Here is a 26,949-nt window from a genome sequence, read left to right on the forward strand (position 1 = left end):
CGCATCTTAGTTTATAGTGTTTTTAAAATATCTGTTCTAAGTTGCAACGCATTTTCGCAACTTTAGGAATAAAAAATGGTAAATCACGTGGTAAAGGTGGTAAAGTTATGAATTTTTTTATGATAATACGTGTCACCGTGCTACTTAAGACCTGAAATGGAACCACATCGAGATATTTTTTTTACTTGGCGTTTTTTACCATTTTTCGTTTTTCTCTATAGGAAAAAATGGTAAATCGAGTTTAGCTCGGGTCGTAAAGGTGGTTAAAATATTGTTTTTTTTTATGGTGATACGTGACATAGTATTACTTAAAAGCTGATATGGAACTACATCGAGACATTTTTTTCCCAGCTTTTATCTTTTTTATATAGAATTTCCATGGCAACCACAACTAAGCCTAATTTCGCGGTTTTCAAAAGGCTGTTGCGAGATTGATTTATACAAAAATTGCAGTTAGACCTACTCGTATTTTTTTATGCTTTTAAACTGACGACTTCTGTTTTTCTAATTACGTACGCTGTGCAATGAGTTCTCAAACTAAAAATATAGATTGGTTACTATGTATTCTTTGTCAGAAAGAGACGAAAGAAAGATTGCAGTGCCCTTCTGAGACAAAGTGGTTAAACGTGGGAGCCGGATACAAGTCTCTTGAAAGAGATTTATTAAAAAAAAACCTCGATGTGGTTCCATATCAGGTTTTAAGTAGTACTATTACACGTATCAACATAAAAAATTTCATAACTTTACCACCTTTACCACCCAAGTTACACACGATTTACCCTTTTTCCCTATGGAGAAAAATGAAAAATGGTAAAAAACGTCAAGTAAAAAAATACCTCGATGTGGTTCCATATCAGGTTTTAAGTAGTATTATTACACGTATCATCATAAAAAAATTCATAACTTTACCACCTTTACCACCCGAGTTACACACGATTTACCCTTTTTCCCTATGGAGAAAAATGAAAAATGGTAAAAAACGTCAAGTAAAAAAATACCTCGATGTGGTTCCATATCAGGTTTTAAGTAGTATTATTACACGTATCATCATAAAAAAATTCATAACTTTACCACCTTTACCACCCGAGTTACACACGATTTACCCTTTTTCCCTATGGAGAAAAATGAAAAATGGTAAAAAACGTCAAGTAAAAAAATACCTCGATGTGGTTCCATATCAGGTTTTAAGTAGTATTATTACACGTATCATCATAAAAAAATTCATAAGTTTACCACCTTTACCACCCGAGTTACACACGATTTACCCTTTTTCCCTATGGAGAAAAATGAAAAATGGTAAAAAACGTCAAGTAAAAAAATACCTCGATGTGGTTCCATATCAGGTTTTAAGTAGTATTATTACACGTATCATCATAAAAAAATTCATAACTTTACCACCTTTACCACCCGAGTTACACACGATTTACCCTTTTTCCCTATGGAGAAAAATGAAAAATGGTAAAAAACGTCAAGTAAAAAAATACCTCGATGTGGTTCCATATCAGGTTTTAAGTAGTATTATTACACGTATCATCATAAAAAAATTCATAAGTTTACCACCTTTACCACCCGAGTTACACACGATTTACCCTTTTTCCCTATGGAGAAAAATGAAAAATGGTCAAAAACGTCAAGTAAAAAAATACCTCGATGTGGTTCCATATCAGGTTTTAAGTAGTATTATTACACGTATCATCATAAAAAAATTCATAAGTTTACCACCTTTACCACCCGAGTTACACACGATTTACCCTTTTTCCCTATGGAGAAAAATGAAAAATGGTCAAAAACGTCAAGTAAAAAAATACCTCGATGTGGTTCCATATCAGGTTTTAAGTAGTATTATTACACGTATCATCATAAAAAAATTCATAAGTTTACCACCTTTACCACCCGAGTTACACACGATTTACCCTTTTTCCCTATGGAGAAAAATGAAAAATGGTCAAAAACGTCAAGTAAAAAAATACCTCGATGTGGTTCCATATCAGGTTTTAAGTAGTATTATTACACGTATCATCATAAAAAAATTCATAACTTTACCACCTTTACCACCCGAGTTACACACGATTTACCCTTTTTCCCTATGGAGAAAAATGAAAAATGGTAAAAAACGTCAAGTAAAAAAATACCTCGATGTGGTTCCATATCAGTTTTTAAGAAGTATTATTACACGTATCATCATAAAAAAATTCATAAGTTTACCACCTTTACCACCCGAGTTACACACGATTTACCCTTTTTCCCTATGGAGAAAAATGAAAAATGGTAAAAAACGTCAAGTAAAAAAATACCTCGATGTGGTTCCATATCAGGTTTTAAGCAGTATTATTACACGTATCATCATAAAAAAATTCATAACTTTACCACCTTTACCACCCGAGTTACACACGATTTACCCTTTTTCCCTATGGAGAAAAATGAAAAATGGTAAAAAACGTCAAGTAGAAAAATACCTCGATGTGGTTCCATATCAGGTTTTAAGTAGTATTATTACACGTATCATCATAAAAAAATTCATAAGTTTACCACCTTTACCACCCGAGTTACACACGATTTACCCTTTTTCCCTATGGAGAAAAATGAAAAATGGTCAAAAACGTCAAGTAAAAAAATACCTCGATGTGGTTCCATATCAGGTTTTAAGTAGTATTATTACACGTATCATCATAAAAAAATTCATAAGTTTACCACCTTTACCACCCGAGTTACACACGATTTACCCTTTTTCCCTATGGAGAAAAATGAAAAATGGTCAAAAACGTCAAGTAAAAAAATACCTCGTTGTGGTTCCATATCAGGTTTTAAGTAGTATTATTACACGTATCATCATAAAAAAATTCATAAGTTTACCACCTTTACCACCCGAGTTACACACGATTTACCCTTTTTCCCTATGGAGAAAAATGAAAAATGGTCAAAAACGTCAAGTAAAAAAATACCTCGATGTGGTTCCATATCAGGTTTTAAGTAGTATTATTACACGTATCATCATAAAAAAATTCATAAGTTTACCACCTTTACCACCCGAGTTACACACGATTTACCCTTTTTCCCTATGGAGAAAAATGAAAAATGGTCAAAAACGTCAAGTAAAAAAATACATCGATGTGGTTCCATATCAGGTTTTAAGTAGTATTATTACACGTATCATCATAAAAAAATTCATAACTTTACCACCTTTACCACCTGAGTTACACACGATTTACTCTTTTTCCCTATGGAGAAAAATGAAAAATGGTCAAAAACGTCAAGTAAAAAAACACCTCGATGTGGTTCCATATCAGGTTTTAAGTAGTATTATTACACGTATCATCATAAAAAAATTCATAACTTTACCACCTTTACCACCCGAGTTACACACGATTTACCCTTTTTCCCTATGGAGAAAAATGAAAAATGGTAAAAAACGTCAAGTAAAAAAATACCTCGATGTGGTTCCATATCAGGTTTTAAGTAGTACTATTACACGTATCATCATAAAAAATTTCATAACTTTACCACCTTTACCACCCGAGTTACACACGATTTACCATTTTTCCCTATGGAGAAAAATGAAAAATGGTAAAAAACGTCAAGTAAAAGAATACCTCGATGTGGTTCCATATCAGGTTTTAAGTAGCACTGTGACACGTATTACCATAAAAAAATTCATAACTTTACCACCTTTACCACGTGAGCTACACGTGATTTATCATATTTCATTCCTAAAGTTGCGAAAATGCGGTGCAACTTAGAACATTACTTTAAAAACACGTCTAAACTAAGATACGCGCGTCCTCGGCAACAAGGGTATTTTTTGCTTATAAAAGTTTTTACAGTCATTTTTTTTTTGAAAAAATAAGGTAGTCGAGAGTATAGTTTAAGGCACGTGTATATGAATTTTCAGAGCTGTATACCAATTTCGAACAATTCGGGTATATTTTGTAACCATGAGCTCTCACTAGAAGAGCTTTACTTCATTTCTCTTGAGTGTGTCGGATAAAATCTAGTTCATTAAAAGGTCTTTTCAATTTAGCTTTTTGAGTAGTTGGTGCACTCTACATACTAGTCTTTTGTGTGCATGGTTGATCATCAGACAAAAATTATTAACCTGCCGTTTACTACAGAACCGCTTCAACATTCTTGCAAGCGCCATCTTCGCCTGTCTTGCAACCACACCAAGCAGATTCCATCATCCCCGTCACGGTGATTAGCGATATAGCAACATTGTACTTCGAGTTAAGCGAAATTTCCCTTCTTCTGATCTTTTAACGTACACAGTTGGCCCATTTGGACTAGATGCTCCTGAATCTTCAGATATAGAGTCTGTTGGCCTTAGCTTGAAAATACTTTTCAGAAATGCGACTTCTTGTTTTTTGCGCTAGTTTGACGTGAAATGGCTCTCTTGCCCAGCCCCATTTATGGGATCATCGATTTATTTGAATTCGTTACAGTGCTAAATTCAAAGGGGGCATGCATAAATATGAATATTTTTCTAGTGAAAATAAATTTAACACAGAACATGTCGCAAATTATAATTCAGACAATTTAGAAAAGGATAATTCTATATGATTACTTATAGTCAAATAATTTAATATTGAATAAATATAAAATTATATTAAAAATTCGTTTATTTTTCATCCTTCAAAAATATTTCCACTATTAAAACCTTTCGCGACAATGGTTTATAATTAATAGTCTTTTTTATTTGAAGAACATCTGATGTATCACGAGCATGATTGTACAACAATGGTCTTAAATATTTATCGGGTAATTGTTTAGGAAGATCTAAATTTTCAGAACAATGGCATTTTAGTGGTTGTCTAAAATGTGGCAAAATAATTTCCATATAGGTTGCAAGCGCAAGAGTTTTTGAAAAAATGTTGATGGAATTTTCAGCGAAATCGGTTACAACAACCAGGAGTGCTATTAACAGCTTGCTGGGGTACTTTATCGTAATTGTCTCGCGCTTTTATTAATTTCATCAATGGTGCATTCGAAGTTGGTTGACTATGCTTTTCCAAACAATCCTAACATTCAGAATGTTCCTCGGCAACCTTTACAATATCACCGCCAATTAATGCAATTGCGCAGTTTCGTTTTGTAGGATAATAAGTATCTGAAATTGAAAAAGGGTAAAAATTTGTGTGAACATTTTAATACACATTATCTAAAATATTAGCATTTTCAGAAATGTTTTCCATAGAATGAAGCAGTTTCCAAAGATAGGATGTAAGGAGAGCTTTTGTTTCTACAACTTGTGTTGATATTAATAACTGTTTATCTTCTTTGAAAGCTTCCCGATAACCCTTCTCTATTGCAACCTGGGGCAATGCATATCACCATCTCAATATTCTGAAAGTTTTTAAAGTTTATGATTACTTGGTCTTATTTTCATATTTATATGTCTGCTGCATGGTTCAAATTAAATTCCGTTTGAATTTAGTACACTGGCAGAGTACTTTACTCGAAAACCTGTCATTAAAAGTCCGTTTTCCTCGTACCGAACTAAAATCCAATTCTATATTATGTAGATCTGAAAAATTGTATAATGAGATAAACCGCCCTTCTAATAAAATAAATAAGTATATAATCAGCTAGGCTAACTATGTTTTAAAATTTTATCGGTGAGTATTATGTATAGCTCAAAGAAATTATTTCCCTTTTTTCTTTGTTATCTACTGAAATAAGCGATGCAGCCTAAAAGTCGTTTAACGACTTGGCCTGCCTTGTTATTATTGAGTGGTTATATACAAATATCAATTGGAGAATGAATAAAAAGGAATGTTTAGAATATTCTTTTTTTTCATTCAAAGGCGATAGAAAGACGTACAAGCGCGTGGTGCGGAAGCGGTTCCGGCACGCGGAGTATCGCGACTGTCTCCTAAACAGTAAACTAACGGTCGCGGACATGAAAGGGATTGCGACCACTGTGTGCCCATGGACGAATTATAAGAGGACTTTTCTCTACAGCCTTCTACTACTCTATCTCTAAAGTGTTTTTCCTGTACCGAGGTAATTTTCAAACTCGCGCCGGAGGAGGGGGAAGACAAGATCTACCTAACTTTTCAGGGGCAACACGTGATCTTATACGTCACTCACAAATCGGTGCTGCGCTCTATCACCGATAAGAAACAAATCCCGTGTTCCCGCCACAGCGCCGATATCACCAATTATAAATAAAATTATAATTCGTACGTTGACATTTTTAACGGTAATTATACTTAAATAGACTTACTGAAATTTAATTTGTCAAATATATTTATAGGTTACAGACGTTTCAGTTAAGAAACATCTATAGCAACTTAAACCTTGGTCATTTGTGTGATAAGCCAACAATTCATAAACATAATTATTGTTTAAAAAATATTTTTTGAAATACTCACCACTCAATAAATTGTCAAATTGTCGAGAGTTAATCGTAAGATCCAATGGCAAATCCATTATCACAGAAAAAAATAATAAATATCTAAAATAATTTAAAATAAACTAATTTCCCATAACCTAAAGACCGCTAGAATTCAACTTCGGCAAGCAGGCGCCGGAAACATGTGGGAATTCCAATATCACGTGGTGATTTTTTTGTCCCTCATCCCTTGTGAAGAGAATGAATTAAATTGTTCGGCGTCATCGAGTACTAAAAGGCGAGGGGGGGGGGGTGTAATCGGGGTATGGCCATATTGCTTGTATATTGGAAATGTAAGTTGTTCTCGATAAGCGATTACGGGTTCGTCCGAAACCTTTTGATTTGGGAGACTAGATAATTTAAGGAAATTCGACGGCGTTACCAGGCTTGGATCCGCCGCGCCGTTGTTTACGAAAGTTATTGTTTATCATTCCTTCCGTTTACGCTAAGATTGTGGTCCATTCACTTTGAATAAGTAGCGCGTTAAGGCGGGTTTATAAGCGAGCGAAAAGCCGAAGCTTTTTGTAGAAACTGAAACGTTTTCGTCGGCGTCGGCTCTCGCGTTAGCGTTTACAAAGAAGCGAGAGCCAATTTCCTACTTGCTGTAGCAGACAGCTTACGCCGAATTCCGACGCTGTCGGCATCAAACTCCGTTTGATATTCTCGCGTGTTTTTCTGGGGTCTCGGCTCTCGCTTGAAATCACGTGGTCGTATTTAACCAATAATAATGGAAGCATTTTTATGACCTTCGTGGATTTCTTGAATTTTTTAATTTAATTAATTAATTTTTTTAAAAATTAGCAATTTTCGTTTTTGAAGCAATAATAAAAAAAAATTAATTCAGCACAGCAATATTTCGCCTTTCTTTCGTAGCTGCCATTTATTCTAAACCAACCACGTGATCACGTCAAGTTCAGGAACGGGCTCAGTACGACAAGCGCTTTTGTAAACAGTAGCTTACTGCGCAGAGGCAGATTCCGAAAGCTTTTTCCGATAGCGTCGATCAGCTTTCAGCTTCATGCACAAGATTCTTTGGATTTTCTCGCTCCTTTATAAACCCGCCTTTACCCAACCCTTTTTTAAGCGCGCGCTTGGTGCTTTGAACCTGCCGTTCATAGCACCCGCCAGTTCAGGGACTTCAATCCGTGATGAATTTCCAAAGAACCCCCTGCCTTCCTAGGTAGTTTTGTACTTCCTCAGATTTTAGATGGCTCCATATCTCTTTGATCTATTGGTTGAATCTTCGAAATGTGGCCCCGTTATCGTTATATTCCACCCGCGGAAGACCTCTTCTGGCTATCAGGGGGCGAAATGCTATGATAAAATCAAAGCTTCAGATGAATTGCTCGCGTAACGGCGCACGTAAAGAAGCAGATGTAGGGTGGACATATATTATATTTAATTTTCATGGCTGTAGGCCTTCTTAAAAGGATGTATTTTAAGCCCCGAGAACCGGGCTATACGTAGAACACAATTTCAAAATCGTGTAAAACGTTCCTGATATTATATTATTGTGATTAAACGACAGTCCTAAAACGCCCGATTAAGTTAATACCAATTTGTGGGAATGCCGCCCCATGTGCCTCTCGAAATAAGCTCTCATCTCGTCCACAGTGAACGGGTGATAAAAACCTTTATTTCTGCTAAAAATTCAACTTTTTACTTACAAAACTAACATTTGCGGGGTCATTTTGTCCAAAAATTTAGTTATTTACAAGTAATTATAAAAAACTTTATGTAGCAGCTAATTCTGGACACCTTGAAAGGTCACTCGTTCATTCGTAATTTATAGAGAATAAAATTAAATTAAACGATTTTAGAACGTTATTATATCCGCAATAATACAACCACAATTGTTCCGCACTTTAAGAGCGGACGACGCGTTATTTCACCTCCCTTTTGCCCCCTCATTTTTTCCCAAACACGGCTAGAAATAAGCCTCTCCTTAACCCTAAGACGTCGCCTCCCAAGCAACGCGCGAAGTTGGAAATTTGTCGTTCGTTCTACGATTCAATCTCTCTATTCACGATCATTAATAAAAAAAAAGAATTTCACGATCAAAATAATCTAAAAATGTTTGTTTATTTTTTATAGGCCCTACCTACCTAATTAATTTTATTTGTTAATTAAAAAAGTTATTTTGGTAAAGTTATCAATAATTTTAATTACTAGTTTTTATTTATCATTACAAATTTTTAATTTATATTATATTTTTTTATATATTTATTAAAATATTTATATATATTATTAGGTACCTTTATATTTTTTAATTTGCATGCTAATATTTAATTTATTTTTTAAATTGGAATTTTTATAAATTTTTGCATTATAATTTTTAATTTGTAACTTTATTTATAATTTATAATATATTTTTTAATTGGTAATTATTAATTTATTTAAATATCTTTTATATTTATATTTATATTTATATCGTGTATTATATTTTAATTTGTGTTATAATTTTTTCATTTGTATTATATATTTTTAATTTAATTATTTAATTTGTGTTATATTTTTTATTATAATTTTAAATTTTTATTATAGTCTAGGTAATTTTTAAATATGTAAATTATAATATTATAGAGCGTGTCCAGAATTTGAAGAGGGCGGTCGGACAATTAGAAGCCGATGGTCGGAAATTAGAAGCCAGTGGTCGGAATTAAAACCCTCTAGGTCGGAATTAGAAGCGAGTGTCCGGAATTAGAAGCGAGTACGAGCTTCAGGAAAAAGGTCATAGAAATATAAATAACAGATGCTTTTCACTCGAAATAGGTTTAAAAGACGCGTGAAAGTTCAAACTATGGAATACGCTATAAAGTAATTCATATCAAATTAGTTATTGGGTTATGTTTCTATCGATTTTTAAAAAGTGTCCGGAATTACAAGCCACCACCCTATGCCTTTTCTCGTTTTCTCGACGATTTCTTTAAGTGCAGTGATCCAGCGAAATCGATCCCTACTAGTCGATCGCTGGGCAAAGGCGCTTCACCCATATGTCCAGGTCTCGCGTTGCTTTACACTGATTTCACTTTTTGGTAACCGGAAATAACCCAGTATCGTTCTCTTAGCTCGGTCACGGTGGTTTGCAGACCAGCGTACATGACGCTATTGTGGCATCTTTCTATCAAGAGCTTAATACGGCAGAATGTTTCTGGTTAAATTCTGAATCCTGTGGGCGCCCACCAACGCTTAATATATCGTTATCGTTAAGAAATGGTTTTAGAGTTTTAATTTTTGATTGATTAGGAGTTGGCTTATGGTTTTCTAAAGCTACTAATTCGCTATAGGAATCTTATTTTTGTATTCTTTTAATTCGACTTCTCTCAATTTTATAGGTTTAAAGGACCTTTTGTTTTATTACTATTTTTCTTTTGGCAAAGCGCTATATGAAAGCTGTTTTTCTGAGAGGTTTAGTTAGATCGCTATGGTCTTTAAAATTTACAAATTTTTGAATTCCCCAATTATCCTCCCTTTCTACAGCTAAAACAATCTTTCTCCTTTCATTGTCAACGAATCATGGTACTTACGCCTGGCAGTTTGTGTACACTTAGACGAATAAATACGGGACGGCTCACACTAACGATATTTCGCTACGAGCTTTGATGCGACCGCTTGGTTACTCTTTTTATCGATTGGCGGCGCGCAGGAAAAACGGGGCAACTTCGTAATAGGCTGTTTGCGTCACGTGCTAGAGTTAAGAATTTCCGTAGTCTGCTAAAAATTCGCAAACAGTTTTTTCGTTACAATGGGATACTTCTTGATGAACTGGGTTTAAACAAAGTAACGGTTTTACCAGCTCCTTCAACGAAATTTCATTTTAAATAAATTTAAGAGGTGACTTATTAAAATTACAATTAAAAGTTACGTTCTGGGGTAAGTGTCAAAGAGGATTTTCAATTTATTATTTATAGTTAATACATGCTTTACATTATAGAATTATAGAACATGGTAAAAAAGTACTGCATATATAAAGGTTGCAAAAGCGATTCGCGCAATGCTCACAAAAAATATTTGCAAAATGTACATTTTATAGCATTTCCAAAGCGTACACGGAATTTTGAGAAATGTCAAAGATGGAGCAAGTGGCTTGGAAGGGATGATTACCAAATTGAACGTGTTAATCCCGCCACCTATTTATGCTCGAAGCACTTTGTTGGTGGAAATGGGCCTTCAGAGCTTTTCCCAGATCCAGTACATAATCAAACAGTCAGCTAATAGGCAGCCTTCTGTTTCCGTTTGTATATTAAATATGTAAATGTTATTTCCTCAGGAATATGGGTCAATTTTAAAACCACAAGTCAAATGATGCAGTAACTGAGCCAAATATCCAAAGAATTAATAGTTTGATGGTAGTGTTTCATATGTTAAACTGTTTTGTTAGAAATATATCTTTACAATATTTTTACTTAGGACTGTACAAATGATAATTCAACGGCACTAGAATCTTCAAATCAAAATTCAACTAAATTTAAAGCTGAAATGGCAATACGCATGGAATGTCCACACCAGAATTTAGTAGTAGAGAAAGAGACAGTACGATCCATATCTGACGATCCGGAAAATGGACCAGAAACGTTGACGCATTTGAGTATAATGTCTTTTGGGGTGGTCCAATGTACGCTGAGGCTTTCAAAGTTCGCATATTAGAAGAAGAAACTGGTCTACTACTTTTAGGTGTGCCCTTTGAAAAGGATTTTCACACAGAGTACCAAGTCAGTGGGAAAATTTTAACTATCTCGCGAAGGCTCACTTCCCCAGTGAAAAGCTCCAATAACCTCGCAGTGCAGTGGCGTAGCAAAGGGGCGGTCTTTCCGGCCGATTTTGCTAGATGAAAGGTTACGCAAAAATAAACCGCCAACATAGGGACCGCCCCGGCAGTGACAAAACTCTAGCTACGGCACAGCGTCTTCCCCTAAGCCCAAGACGGAAGACGACGGAACAGGCGAAGCTATGACGTAAGCGCTCAGTAAAAACGAATATAATGGGTACGCTACGTTGGGAGTTAGTGTCGACCGATTCACAAATAACTTACAAAGAAATAAGCACATTAAAAGTTAATGCCTTAGAGATTATATTTTAATTCTTGTATTTATTCAAGATGTCACTAATTTAAACTTTTTAGGACCAAAGGAATAATTACTTACTGTTTTATTGTAATAGCACTATTTTAAGTGATGTACAATTTATAAACAGAATTTCAACTCGGGAAAATTTCGGCATAAAAACTAACACGAAAAAAAATTATATTATTCGATTTCTACGGTTCGGGTATTTAAAATTTGGTATCTAATAGTGTATCAGCCTTTTAGAAAAAATTACGCGGGGCAAATTTACAAATCATCTTATAACAATCAAGATATCAAAAGAAGCTGCCTTTTGATTAACGGATTACGTGAAAACACATTTTAACATATTTTAATTCCTAAGCTGGAGCGTCTAGACTAATTTAATTTCAGTTTGAACGACTTTCCTCCATGAACATGTTAGTATTTAACAAATAAATTTAAATACATAAGTAAATAAATTAAAATTCTTACTTTGAAAATTATCTGTCAGTTCTTTGATTGATGATTTAAATCCGAGTAATGTTGAGAGATAACTTTTAGTTTTCCAACTCGAAAAGTACACTTAATAAAAAATCACACTAAATATCAAATAAAAATAAAAACTCAGTCCAAAAACTCAAATTAGTCGAGGACCACCATTAGAAAATGGCGGTTGTTTAGGAACTCTTCTAAAAGAATTATGTCCAATAAGATCGTATGCGAAGTTTATATATAAGCCCTTTCATGGAACTTCTTTAAAAAGGCGCGAAAAAATAGTGCGATTTCCGCCCAATTTCCATTATAATACATTCCACTCAAAACAAATATCGGTGTTCTCTGACCATAATCAAGGAAACTGAAGTAAAAGGATAGGAAGTGGTTAGGCTCTACCGTACAATCCGGTTTGGCGGGAAGAGCGTGGAGATTTAGAAGATAGAACTTCAAAGTGACGTCATTTTTTATCGCCTCCAAGGCCAAATCGTTCTTGGCAAAAACGCGCGCGCTCGCGGTTCGTTGTTTGAATTCGTCGCTGATTAAAATTATATTGATTGGTAGCTAAGATTCCTTGCTTTGCTACATATTTAATGATGATGATTTAAAACTGAAATTAAATAGCTAAAATGGGGAAAAAGAATCGCTGTGTTTTCTCTTTATGCGAAAATAGTGCCGAAAATTGTGGCGAAAATGTATTTTTTTTTGCGGTTTCCAAGGCCTAACAAAGATCCTAAAAAGTGTCAGAATTGGATAAATGCTTGTGGTAGATATGACTTAGATTTACTCTCCACATTAAAAAAAACGTACTATCCATATTTGTTCTCTACATTTTGTTGGACAAAATGGACCAACAATTGAACACCCTGATCCGATACCATTTACTGAGAACCAAGATACCCTTAATCTAATGGTAAGTTTTGCAAATTAAGAATTATAAACAGTAAAGACTAAACCACTTCTGCTTATTTAGGGGATCAATACCTATGAAGTTTTAAACTCCGAAATTAATTTTGATTCAGCACCCGAAAACAACAATTTTACACAGACTGATTCCCATGAAAAATTCCTCCAGGAGACTGATATATTAGATTTTAGAAAATTAAGTTTGGCGCTCAGGAGAGCCCAAATTGTTTTGCCCAAAGAATGGAGCTACACGACTTCGGAAACACATTTATCAATTTTTAAGTCAAATGTTGAAACATCGTCTATATCATTTTCTTTAACAGTTTCTCTTGAAAGTCAAACACCTTTGATTAAAGTATACGGCAAGCCTCTTCAAAATACCCATCTCATTTTTAAGGATTTGCCATTATTCACAAGCATACGCTCAGTTTTATTAGCAGTTAAACTTATTAATGCCTGATCCCTTTGTGTTGGGATTAAAGAAGAATTATTGAAGAACCAATTTATGACTCAAGAGTTCAATAAGAGAAAAGGAATTGTTTCATTCTTCACGAGTCACGTTCATTCGGTTAATTGCAATTCACTTTTAAGGAAACAGAAACGACAAAAATATGTGTGCTTTAATTGTGCAAAATTTAGAAAAGGCCTTCGTGAACAACTACAGAGGAAAAGAAAAAAGAGGCAAAGAAGACACAGTTATATGTCGCGAGCAGCTCTTCAAATGAAAATTAAAAAAATTACTAGGAAGAACGAGAATTTACAAAAAAAACTCAAGCGTTCAAAAAGAAAGTTTTTGGCTGATATAAAAAAGACAGGTCAAAATATGACTAATGAAGACACAAATTATTTTAAAAATATTTTACGTGAAAGAAATCAAAGTCTACCAAAAGAATCGCAACAAAGGATTTTTATTGAACAACAGTTCTCAGTTTTAAAGGCCAAATATAAATCAAACAGGAGGTGGCACCCAAAAATATTACAACTATGTCTACATTTAAAACAACCTTCAGGCTTCTTAGAACTACCTTCAAAGCGAACATTGTACAATTTTGGCTCTCACATTGGCCAGACTGCTGGATTTTCTGAAGAAATATTGCGGGACCTTAGACACAGGTTAACAATCGCTGGTAAAAATAATCACCAGAACTACTTCACCTTAATGTTTGATGAAATGAAGATTAAGGAGGATGTGGTATATAAAGCGAACTCTGGTGAATTGGTAGGATTTGTCAATTTAAATGACATCGGTAATGAGATTGAAGAGCTTAAAATAAAAAAAATGGTCCACAGTTAGCATCTCATGTTTTGCAAATAATGGTGAGAAGTATTACAGGTACTTTGAAATACACAGTTGCGTACTTCCCATCTCACAATATGTCAAGTGATACGCTTCATAGCATCGTCATGGAAGCTATCAGCAAATTAGAAATGAATGGAGTCCGTATTTTAGCCACCATTTTCGATGGTGCAAGTGTTAACCGAAAAGTTATGAAAAACTGTGTTGGGCGAAATGGATACAAATGGAGAAATGTATTTGCCACTGATGAAGAGAGATTTGTTTACTTTATTTGTGATCCCCCTCATCTCATAAAAACAGCTCGAAACTGTTTTTCTCATAGTAACTACCACTTAAAAACACGGTACTTATGGAAAGATGGAAGATATATTTTATGGACACAGATTTTGACTCTCTACGAAAAAGATTTCAACCGCTCCATAAAACTAATGCCAAAAATCTGCAGCGATCATGTTAACTTAACCTCATTTGCACGTATGAGAGTAAGGTTGGCCACGCAAGTTCTTAGTACAACTGTAGCAAATGCGCTCGAGGAGGAGTATGGAAATAATTATCCAGAAACAGTTAAATTCATCAGGTTGATGGACAAATTTTTCGACTTATTAATAACCAGAAATTTAAATGAAGGACACCGGAAAAGAAATCCAAATCTCCACCCGTACAAATCTGTTGACGATCCTAGGCTGGCAGTAAGAAATATTTATTAATATATTATTTTTCAGAATTCGTGATGGGTGAATAGTATTGCTATACTCGTTTTTACTTTCTGTCCAAATAATCCTTACACCCAAACTCTTCTCTTAGCTTATATTCAGCCCTTTTAGTTCTGAAATAACGTTAGAACACCTCGTCTGCTTTCATTTCTAATTGCTAAACATTACAAGTTCTCGCATTTTCAATGCTTTTCACAAATTTCCCTTATAATATCCTATATTTTATAAATATTTGTCTAATATTATTTTATAATTTTTTAATATTTTACCTATAAGTAATTTAACTTTTTTGACTGGGCATGTAGATTTTAACTCTGACACAAATTAACTATTTTGTAGTGGTTGGAAAATGACTTTATAAACTATTTTCAAGATTGGGAAAATCAAGTTACCAAAAGACCAGGTGATTTTACCCCTAATCAAAGACAAATGATGATGTTGAGCCGAGAAACAGTAGAAGGTTTAATAACAACAGGTATGTTTAAATGTCTATTTTATGAATTTGTTTGTTTACGAGTACAAAAATTAATATGTTGGTACATGCTTGTTGAAACCCGCCTATTAAATTTATTCTATTTTATTCTAAAGTTTTAAGGTTCGCGCTCTTGGGAGAGACTAACGCTAATTAACACCGACTGAAAAAATGTTAATAGCTAATCTTATTTTATTTTATTGAAAACTTATTTTCTTAAAATTAAAGTATTAGACTTTCTTTTGCTCTAAACTTATTTTATTTTATTTTCGGTTAAGCTTGGGATGTTTCCGTTCTGGGATGTTTCCGTTCTGGGACCCAAAGAATAACTGAAGAATGAATTTCCAACGGTCCCCTCTCCAAATAAAGTTTTCTTTTTGTTTGAAAAGGCTCAGCCAATCATTTGCTTTCTTTGGGGATAGAGAGAACGCTAGCAACGGACAGTAGGTCAGGAATTTATGGCTCCCTGCTTCAAGGCCATCAAGTGCCAGCGGGCAGTTCAGCGTGGTCAATATTTTAGGATGGTACGAACCGTCCCGAAAGATCGAAAGATAATCCCTGTCGCCGACTGTCCGGCGCCGGCCTTCTCTCCTTACAATGGGTACTTTTGAATTTCAACGGTTTCCCGTGAAATTCTTCTTTTGTTACATTTTATTTCGTAGGCACTATTTCAGATACACTTTTATAAGATATTTTACATTTTGGTTAAATTTATAGTTACTGTTACTTTTATGGTTATTGTTGATTTTATACATGAGCAAGTTTTATTTTATTATTACAAAAGGAATGATTAATTATACAAAAAATTGTTATACTCTATTCTGTGAGTTTTCACACTCCCGGCGAAAATACGTAGTATTTTCCCAAAATACAATTGTTTTTTTGTTTTTTTTTAAACATTTTGAAATCTATTAATTTCCAACGCGTAGAGATGTTGGACTGGTCGCCTTATTCTAGCATTTTTCCCTAATTTCATCAAACAAGATCTGATCTTGCCATCCCGCCCTATATTAACTTCTTCCACCACCCCTAACTTCCACATGTGCTTTGGGATCTTATCCTCGTGTATTATCATTACGTCCCCCACTTGAATATTAGTCTTTCGCTTTTCTAATTGTATGTGGTGGGCCGTCCTCAATTCTAAGAGGTATTCCTCCCTCCATCTTTTCCATAGTCTTTGCATCAACGCTTCCCTGTGTCTAACTCTTTCGGCAAACTCAACCTGTGTTTTAGGAAGCGCCGCGACATTTATTTTTTGGGGTGGAAGACAGGTTAACCGCCTACCAGTTAAGAAGTACGCGGGTGACAATGGTTCAGGTTCATTTGCATCATTGTATAAATACGTGATGGGCCTTGAGTTTATAACAGCTTCGGTTTCTTGGAGGACCGTTTCCATTTCTTGATAACTTAGAGACGCCTTTCCTATTATTTTTCTTAAAATGTTTTTGGTTGTTTTTACCATGCGCTCGTAGTACCCGCCAACCCACGGGGCCTTCTCTACGATAAATTTCCACCTTATTCCCTTGTTTCCGAAAAATTGGCGCACTTGCTCTTCATTAATATTCTCCCACATAGAGTTCAAGTCTTCTTTTGCCCGCTTAAAACTTTTGGCATTGTGCAATACACGACGGAAGGGCACCCCCGCCGCGCAATCAGACGCCGAAATGCCAAGAGAAACTCAAATGTGGTCAGAGACGAAACGAGTTCCAAATGACAAGCTCGCGTTACATTACACGTAAATAGGCAGACGTAGACCTTCCCTTCCTCCTTCCCTATTGTTGCAAAAAGAGGGCCCGCGAAATCCACCCCCACGGCAGAGAAAGCATCAGCTTCCGTGATTCTATCTAAAGGTAGTAGCCCGGTTGGGGCGTCGCAAGGCTGGGCATTGTGCCTCTTGCAGTGATAACAATGGCGGACGATATTTCGCGCTAGCTGCCTTCCCGCGGTTATCCAGTACCTTTCTCGAGATTGACTAGCCGTTGCTTGAATTCCACAGTGCTTAACCTCTTCATGACTTCGTGTCATTAAATGTTTCGCTAATTCTTGTTTCCTGTTTACAATTATGGGGTGTTTTCGCTCATAACTAAAACTCCCTTCGTCTAATCTTCCACCCAAACAGAGAATCCCTTCGTCATTTAGTTGTGGCTTTAAAGTCGCTATACTAGAGTCTTTTGATATCTCTTTCTTTTCAATTAATGTTTTTATTTCTCGTTCGTAATCTTCTGATTGTATATCTTTTATTAATTTGATCTCCGCTTGGGTTAATTCATCAGCGCTAATTGCCCCTTCTTCTACTTTTATTTTCCTTGTTTTGTTAATAAACCGATAGACGTAGGCTATGGTTCTCAAGACTTTATTAAATTTGCCAAATCTGTTCAAATCGATTACTCTATGAATACCGATCCGTTCTTTTATTTTTACGGCGAGGACTACTTTTCTTTTCTCGCGCTGGACTTCGACGAGCTCGGAGATTTCGTGTTCACTTATTTTTTCGTGGGGCCATTGTTCTTTTTCCCCCGTCAACCATGTAGGTCCTTGGAACCATAGACGATTATTCTTCAAATTTATCGCGGTGACCCCCCGCGATGGCAAATCTGCGGGATTTTTGAAGCCCGGACAGTGCGACCAGTTTTCGGGGTCGACTAGTTTATTTATTTCCGCTGCTCTGTTCTGAACAAATGGTTTATTTTCTTTGGGAGGATTTGTTACCCAATAAATTGCAATTTTCGAATCTGACCACATTTTGATTGACAGATTTTCTTTTTTGAATATTTCTTTCACTTTTGCGACTAATCGAGCCCCGAGGAGACACCCCATTAGTTCCAATCTTGGGAGCGAGAGCTCTTTTGTAGGGCACACCCTTGTTTTTGAAGTGACGAATACGACCTTAACTTCTTCGTCGTTGGTGACGTAGCGTAGATATACTACTGCCGAGAATGCCCTTTGACTTGCATCAGTGAAACAATGTAACTCCCTTTCGACTATTTCTTCTTTCGGATTTTGATAAATACTTCTCGGAATTTTTATTTCTTGTATTTCATCCATTTCTTCACACCAGGATTTAAATTCTTTACTAATGTCTTCTGGTAGCGAATCGTCCCACGCTAGGCTCTTCTTTTCCTTTCTTAAATCTTCCTGGCACTTCCACAGCTTTTGAAACATGATTTTTGCCCTTATCGTAAACGGTGTAAGGATTCCTACCGGGTCAAATATTTGGGCCAGAGTGCTCAGTGAGAACCTTTTGGTATTTTGGTTGGCTTTAACGACGATTAGTAAGTTTGAAAAGTCTACTGATAACTCATCCGTTACCGGATTCCAAATTAATCCTAGAACCTTTTGTTCGGTGTGTTCGGCTGCACCGTCGAACTTGATAATGGAGTTTTCCTCCGATGACTTTTCTGCCCATAACCTTCTCAATTTCTGTGAATTTGTTTGTAATTTTTGTAAGCGCATATTCGCTTCTCCGAATATTATTGCACAATGTTGAATAAGATCGTACGCTCCTTGAACGTCGTCCTTTCCTCCGAGTAGATCATCCACGTAAAGCTGCTCATTTATTACTTCATAGGCTTCCGGATATTTTGTTTTATATTTTTCGATATGAGTTTTTACCACAGCGGCTAATAGGCATGGCGATGCCTTGGCTCCAAAAGGTATTCGGGCCATTCTCAAAACTTGATATAATCCTTCTATTATTTTTCCTTCCTTATCTTCAATGGTCCAGAGGAACCGCGCTGAATTTCTATCGTCGGGCTCCAGCCCCACTTGTAAAAAAGCCTTTTGGATGTCAGCAGCTACCGCTACTCTATGACCTCGGAATTTTAAGAGTAAAATTAGCAGGTTGGGGTTCAATTTTGGTCCGCTCGACATGCAGTCATTTAGCGACGGACTTCCTTTTACACTGGAACTAGCGTCGAATACAACTCTTAACTTCGTAGTAGAGCTGGACTCTCGAACCACCGCCTGGTGAGGGATATAATAGGTTCCTTCTGGCGCTACTTCGGGATGATCGACCCTTTCGACGACCCCGTCCACGAGCTGCCCTTCAATTACCGCTTTATAATCTTGGTAGAGTTCTGGCTCTCTTTGAAATCTTCGGACTAATCCGTCCATCCGGTTCTTGGCTACTACGTGGTTGTTTGGGAGGTTTCTTTTATCTGTAATCCACGGGAATCCGACGCTGTATCTGTCGTCGATTATTTTTATTTCTTTTTTAAACTTGTTCAGAAAATCTTCCGGTGTGGGATCGTTTTCTGCTTCCTCGTGAATACCCATTCCTTCGAGGGTGAAGAATGATTCTAATCTTTTGTTTATTGTAAGCATGTCAACGTTAACTCGTGAAACGCTAATGGCGTAGGTTCTAACGGTCCTTTCACCGATCTGTGCCGGCCCTTGTACCACCCAACCTAGCGTGGTCTCTACGGCGGTTAAAGATTTTGATAGCCGATCCAAATTTCCTGTAGTGAAATCATAATATGGAACGCCCCCTATGAGAACTCCAATGCCTTGGTCAGCTGGGTCCCCCAAAATGGCCTTGTCCGCTATCTGAAATCCCCTGTTGCTCATTAAATTTTCGATATCCTTACATTGTGAAATTGTTACAGCTTCGCATAAATAGGGAACCTCGACTGCCGTAATCTCAATTATTTTGCTTGGTTTGGCTGCGTTTTCTAAAGTTATCTTCACTAATTTTCTTACGGCTTTAGACGGCATTTGATTTCCAAAATTGGTTATTTCGACGGGGCACACTCCCACGATGGGTAAATCTAATCTTTTCGAGATATCTTCTCTTACGAAACTCGCCTGACTTCCTGTATCTAGCAAGCATCTAATTTCTTCGCCCTTGTCACTATTTGGATTTTTAGCTAAAGCTCGAGCTGTCTGTAGTAAAACGGTTTCTCCGCAGCTTACTAAATTATTTCCGACCTTTAATTTATCGTCTTTTGAGTTTTCTTTTGGGGTACCTTGATTTTCCTTTTGATTAGTTTTATTAGGCTTATACTTGTTTGCTTCGTTGTCTGGGCATAAAGCTATATTATGTTTTTTAGTACATATCTTACAAAGATAATAAGGCGATGGACAGTCCTTAATTTCGTGTCCGAACCGCGTGCAAATGTAGCACCTGTTGGCGTCATTTACCATCCGTTTCTTTTCTTCTAAACTAAAGCTTCTGCAGTTATAAGTGGGATGCGATGTATTTTTACAAAAAATACAAAATATATTTTTTCCCTTATTAACATTGGCGTTTGCTTGAAATACTGACGCGCTGGGCGTTTTGTCCTTATTATCATTAAAACTAGAATTGGACTTCGATTTCGATTTTGAATCATTCCGATGAGCTTGCTTTTCTTGGGCACGCTCTGTTTCGGGTTGTTTCACGGGTTTTTTACCCATAAACTCGCAGGTTTCCCTGTACTCTAATTCCTTTCGTAAAAACTCAATAAAGGCATCGATATCCAAGTCACCCGCGATACCCTTTTGTTTTGCATAATCTAACCTTATGTCTCTCGGAAGACATTCGACTAATTTTGGGCAAAGAAATGCGCCATTTTTTGCCGTGTCATAGCCTAAATTTTTAAGACTTCTGATATTGATCTGACATTCGTCATGCAATTTTCGGAGAGCGACCAGCTCCCTCGAATTCGTCATAGGTTGTAACGCTATCTCATGCAATCTCCTAAGATGCTCCTGCGCAATTAAATCATCGCGATCAAATCTTAATTTTAAAATTCTGACGGCTTCGTCATAATTACTATCCGACGGATGCAAACCAGAAATTACATTTAGCGCTTCGCCTTTCAAATACGACTTTAAATAGAAAAATAATTGTGTTTTACTCAAACCTTTTTTAGATGCAACCATTGTTTCAAACTGATTCCAAAATCCCTTAAATTCTGTATATTCACCACTAAATTTCGGAATAACTAAAGTTGGTAGTTTTGAGTCTGAATTCGCCGCGTTTAACAAGTTAAGAATGTCACCGTTTGATGCCGTTGATCCTCTCGTGCGACTGTTATCATCCGCGACGACCCCAGCCTCTCGAAGTTGTCTTGTAGCTTTCACCCTCACGGCTTAGATTTCTTGTCGGTACTTCTCCACTGATTCGCACTCCTTGTTTAGTTCCGCGTCATCGCCGGTCATCATCTCGTATATTTGGTTGTCTAACTCCAGTAGACTTGCTTCTTTTAGTTGGAGAATGGATAGTTGGTCTTCGACATCGTCTGTCCTCAAATCTGCCGGTCCGGCCTTCAACAAGTTCGTCAACGCCGTAACGGCATATGTTGTATTTGTTCTTACAGGTGTCCTCAACGCCTTCAATTTTTTAATTTTACTTTCTAGGGCGCGTGCTTGTTCTTCGGCCATGATGAGAATTGAATTTCTTTTGTTTTTACGCCTACGAGTATTGTTCTAACTATTCTTTTACTCCGCTATTGGCTCCCGGGTTTCGGCACCATGTTGAAACCCGCCTATTAAATTTATTCTATTTTATTCTAAAGTTTTAAGGTTCGCGCTCTTGGGAGAGACTAACGCTAATTAACACCGACTGAAAAAATGTTAATAGCTAATCTTATTTTATTTTATTGAAAACTTATTTTCTAAAAATTAAAGTATTAGACTTTCTTTTGCTCTAAACTTATTTTATTTTATTTTCGGTTAAGCTTGGGATGTTTCCGTTCTGGGACCCAAAGAATAACTGAAGAGTGAATTTCCAACGGTCCCCTCTCCAAATAAAGTTTTCTTTTTGTTTGAAAAGGCTCAGCCAATCATTTGCTTTCTTTGGGGATAGAGAGAACGCTAGCAACGGACAGTAGGTCAGGAATTTATGGCTCCCTGCTTCAAGGCCATCAAGTGCCAGCGGGCAGTTCAGCGTGGTCAATATTTTAGGATGGTACGAACCGTCCCGAAAGATCGAAAGATAATCCCTGTCGCCGACTGTCCGGCGCCGGCTTTCTCTCCTTACAATGGGTACTTTTGAATTTCAACGGTTTCCCGTGAAATTCTTCTTTTGTTACATTTTATTTCGTAGGCACTATTTCAGATACACTTTTATAAGATATTTTACATTTTGGTTAAATTTATAGTTACTGTTACTTTTATGGTTATTGTTGATTTTATACATGAGCAAGTTTTATTTTATTATTACAAAAGGAATGATTAATTATACAAAAAATTGTTATACTCTATTCTGTGAGTTTTCACAATGCTTGGTCATTTATTAGCAAGATCAGTACCTGAAGTTGTGAGATTTTTACTGCCCAGGAAAGGCGCTTCATTCGTTATGACCAATCGTCTTAACCAAGACACTTTCGAGCAAGAATTTGGAAAACAGCGAAGATCCTTTGGCAACAACGATGCACCAAATGCCTATCAGTTTGGTTTGGGAGTTGACAAAAATAAAAGATTTGATGTCATCAAGGCACCCAAAACTGGAAACACATTAGTAAATTAAACTAAGACCTTTTTAAAATAGGAACTGTTTTAATTTCACTAATTGTCTATGAAATACATTTTAAATTGTAGGAACATTTGTACTTGGTGAAACAAAATATACCACTTTAATCACTTGGATTTTTCCTTATATTTTTTTAAGCCTTTTCTTAGTCCCGGCTGAGATTTTTGTGCCTTTTCACCAAAATGTTTCCCCGTTAAATATAATTTAAGGCCTTTGCCTCTAGTTTTTAGAAAACTCTCTATTAATCTGCCAAATATTTTCTGTCTGAAATTTTTATCATTGGTTACCTCAGATTCTTCATCTAAAATCTTTACCCATAAACTACCTATTTGATCATTACTAGAAATTTGATTTAAAACTAGTTCTTTACGATTAGCATTTTCGTCTTGAGTGGTAAATGGTTTTTTTTTATTGTAAAACATTTCTACGACTGCATCAATAAGTTTAAATAGTTTAAAACATTTAATTTTAACAAAAGTTAATCCACCCCTGTTTTGTTTTATAATCCAGCTAACAACATCTGGTATAATAACTCCAATGTAAGGTCCAATATCCTTGGAACTAACCCCTGTAACAGCGAGAGCTTTTAATATCGAAGCTTCTTTTACGCCATTTTTTTTTTATTCCGCAGACAGAATGTACAGCTGCTCCCACTATGTAGTAAAAAATTGCTTCTTCTTTTTTGTCAGGTACCGAGGTTGTGATCTCTTGGTTAGGTGGTGCTTTTTTGTCATTATAAATCACAGTTTCAGCTTGTTTCCAAAAATAATTTAAAATGTTCCTCAAGAATTCGCTAGCCACCGACTTCTTTCGGAAATCAGTCAGACTTAGATATATCTGAAAAAAAGCACATTTATCGTGTTATTGATAATAAATGAATAGTTGTTGCGATATTGAAACTTACAGGTGGGGCAAGACCTGACAGATAATTAACGGCTTCTTGAATAAATAACTCGGAATCTAGCAGCGGCTGTGCATAGAACCAAAAGTTATTGGATATTGTAGCATTTGATAGATCATTTAAATTTTCTTGGGCTTTCTGCCAAATAGGAGCTTTTGATTCAACACCGATCTTTCCTAGCTCTTCAAAAATTGCAGATAAATCTTCAGGTACACATTTTGAGAGTGTCAAAAATTTCTTGAGTGAATAATGAATTGATGTCTGAACATTAACACTACAAATTTCTGGGAAGAAAATAGTTAAAATCAAATCCAAAATGTTTCATACTCTTATTAAATTACCAACCTCTTAACCTAACTTTAAGCGTCGCTGGCATTGGTTTTGCAGTTGTAACTACCAGTACTTCTTCATTATCACAGTTTTCTTCAATTTGTACAATCAAAGTTTTCGCTTTTGAGTGTGAATTATTCAAATCATCATTGGGTAGCTCTACATGTAGATCAAAGCCTTCTTCTACTTCTAAAATTTGTTCCTTCAGGGAAATTTCATCGTCATTTTCAATTATCTGTCTGTTAAAAAGGGGATATTCTATTTAGTCTAGTCCTAAACAATTATTAACTTCATTCATATTTGAATATAATGAATGTTTTTTACCTGAAAAAAGTGTGATCAAAATGAATGCTGTTTTTCTGACGTTTAATACTTTTCGTATTATTATCGTTGAAAACGCGAGTCATTGTTGTGAAATTTAATTATTAATATCATAGAAGGTTATGATTAAACAAACGTTTCCACCAGTACTACTGTTAGGCCTTGACAAAGCAGACGACAAATGATTATCAACTATGGATGAACTAGTATTTTTCTACAGGTTCCGTGTAGTTATCCTCCTTGGTTCGACCTTGGCTGGGTTATTTTAGAGAGAGGTAACTGCGCATGCGCACTTTATATTCCCGGCGCCTGAAACGAGCCACTTCCTATCCTTTTACTTCAGTTTCCTTGCCATAATGTAGTACCGCGATGGTGGGGTTTTCCCGCACGAAATCCCTGAGACACCTGTAATTTCCGCCAAAGAAGAGTCAATTTTAACAGGGCGGTAAATTTTAAATAAAATAATTTTTAGTCTCTTTTTGGTCACTTTCGAGTGTTTTCTGTACAAATACCGTGCGATTTATTATAATTATTCAAAAACAGCTTTTTTCAAAGCTTTAATTAACTTGTTAGCCGTTACGCAACAACTGCTGTTTACAAGTCTTTGGATCAATGTAAGTACCCGTATTGAACAATTTTGTGTCCGTATCGTTATTGTTTTAATGTATAAGATATTTTTAATCAAAACTTTAATGTAGTTTAAGATATTGTATCAGTGGCATAGCCGAAACGTATGGTTGTACGTACAAATATTTTTATTTTTTTACTTTTTTTTCAATGGTGTCCCCCCCCCCCCGAAATAAAATCCTGGCTACGCCACTGAATTGTATACCTCGATTTTCGTTCGTATTGTTTGGGAAGATTTTGGTTACGATTTTATTCGCACACTTTTTTAGGGAAATAAACATCAAAATTGGTTCCGTGTTGACTACCGCTAAAGTGGTGGACGACATCAATGGAAATGTAACCACATTGGGAGTCTGGAGAGCGCCGGGGGAAAGTAAACTTTCTCCAAAGGCTCTAACCGGAAATGTCGGTCATCTTGGATGGGCACAGTTTACGGTGACCAGTCCAACCGGAGGGGTTTGAAAAACGTTTTAAGGAAGAACGGTGTTGGAAAAACGCATATAACCCTCTAACGCCGTTGTTAAAAGCGCTAAAAACGTTCTTAAGAAAACTACCTCGGACCATCGTTTTAAGGGCTTACGCCATTCTTCGCTCAGCATGTAACCTCTCTGATACGTTGTTCGCAAACAACGGGGTTTGTTTTCCGGCCATTGCTCCTACCAAATGGGCATTTCCAAAACTTTCCGATATCTTGGGTTTTTTGGCGCATATTTACTTGTAGATGGGTATATTGAAGAAACAAAATTTCCAAGCACACATAACTAGTTTAAATTTAGAAGGTGAAAAATGTCGCAAAAAAGGACTTCGTGGACAGTATCGGACACGGTTCAGTTAATTGATTTAATTGAAGAGTTAAATGTAATGAGCTTATTTGATGGAAAAAGATATAGGGATTCCATAATATTTGAACAAGTTAGAGAAAAGTTAGAGAAAAAAGGCGTTGAAAAAACCGTGGGGCAAATAAAATGTAGGTGGAAGTTCCTTAGATTAAAATACCAGGAGGCTAAAAAAATAATAAAACTTCCGGGAGAGCGCCTGCCATCGCCCCCTATTACGAGTAATTAGATAGCTTTTTACCGTGCCGTCCAATCAACAAAACCAGCGAAGGAGGCGTGGATAGTCTATTTCAAGTAGGTGACGTATTATTTTAAGTTTCTTTCATTAGTAATTAAGGATATAGTTTGCCATTATAATAACGGAAGATTTAAAATGGTTTACCAGATTCCGAAAGCGAAAACGAGTCTCCCGCCCCCAGAAAAAGAAGCGGAAAATCTAATGAAGATTGTCAGGATGAACCGAGGGATGAACTATGTAATTAAACTCCTTTATCTAAATTCAATAAATTACAAAACTAGGTAGCGTTTAACGATCCGATAGTTAAGCGAAGTAAGATAATCAAAATAATTCGTGTTCATACTTTTACTAATATTTTAAAAACATGGTTACAAATACGTCGATTTTAGTTTCATATTTAGACGGACAATTGATATTAGGCCTTAACGTTAATTGAAATTATTTTGACGAACAGATGACGAAATAACAGACATTTGCGAATCTTCTCAAACCGGGCAAGAAACTGATGGTGAAAATAATACCACCACCAATAATAATAATAAACGCAGCAGGACTAACATGAAAGACAAAAGATCTAAGCAAGAGTTGGCTTTACTTAGTTACGCTGAAGAACATTCCAAACAATCGAGAATCAACCAGAAATTTCAACAAGAATGGGCAGAAAATCTTTTAAAAAAACAGCGAAAATGGGAGAAGAAACAAATGAAAAAGATTAATAAACAAATAGATCAATCGCAAGCTGAATAAGGGTCGAAAATCACCGATTTTCAGAAAATGCTGATAACGGTTTATAATTTACAGCAAGGTGCAGGTGAAGAGGGTTAACAGCAGTTTGTCGTAAAATTTACTTTCTGCTGTATTTTGAAGAAAACAGTAGCGACTGTAAAAATTCATATTCGTACTGTTTTTAAAATGACAGTTATATTAAAA

General features: G+C 35.9%; 1 protein-coding gene across 1 annotated transcript; it reads left to right on the forward strand.

Annotated features, from left to right (window-relative positions):
- The first annotated feature begins 14,280 nt into the window (after positions 1 to 14,280).
- On the forward strand, positions 14,281 to 22,873 carry LOC149968644 (uncharacterized). The gene is made up of 5 exons (XM_090168304.1): positions 14,281 to 14,691; positions 14,756 to 14,817; positions 15,181 to 15,316; positions 22,534 to 22,754; positions 22,835 to 22,873. The coding sequence occupies exons 3-5, from the start codon at positions 15,271 to 15,273 to the stop codon at positions 22,871 to 22,873; spliced, it is 306 nt and encodes a 101-aa protein (XP_090024430.1). The 5' UTR covers positions 14,281 to 14,691; positions 14,756 to 14,817; positions 15,181 to 15,270.
- The last annotated feature ends 4,076 nt before the right edge of the window (positions 22,874 to 26,949 follow it).

The sequence above is a fragment of the Leiobunum rupestre genome, chromosome 1 (assembly GCF_980474605.1).
Source record: "Leiobunum rupestre chromosome 1, qqLeiRupe1.1.hap1, whole genome shotgun sequence".
NCBI classification, from domain to species: domain Eukaryota; kingdom Metazoa; phylum Arthropoda; class Arachnida; order Opiliones; family Sclerosomatidae; genus Leiobunum; species Leiobunum rupestre.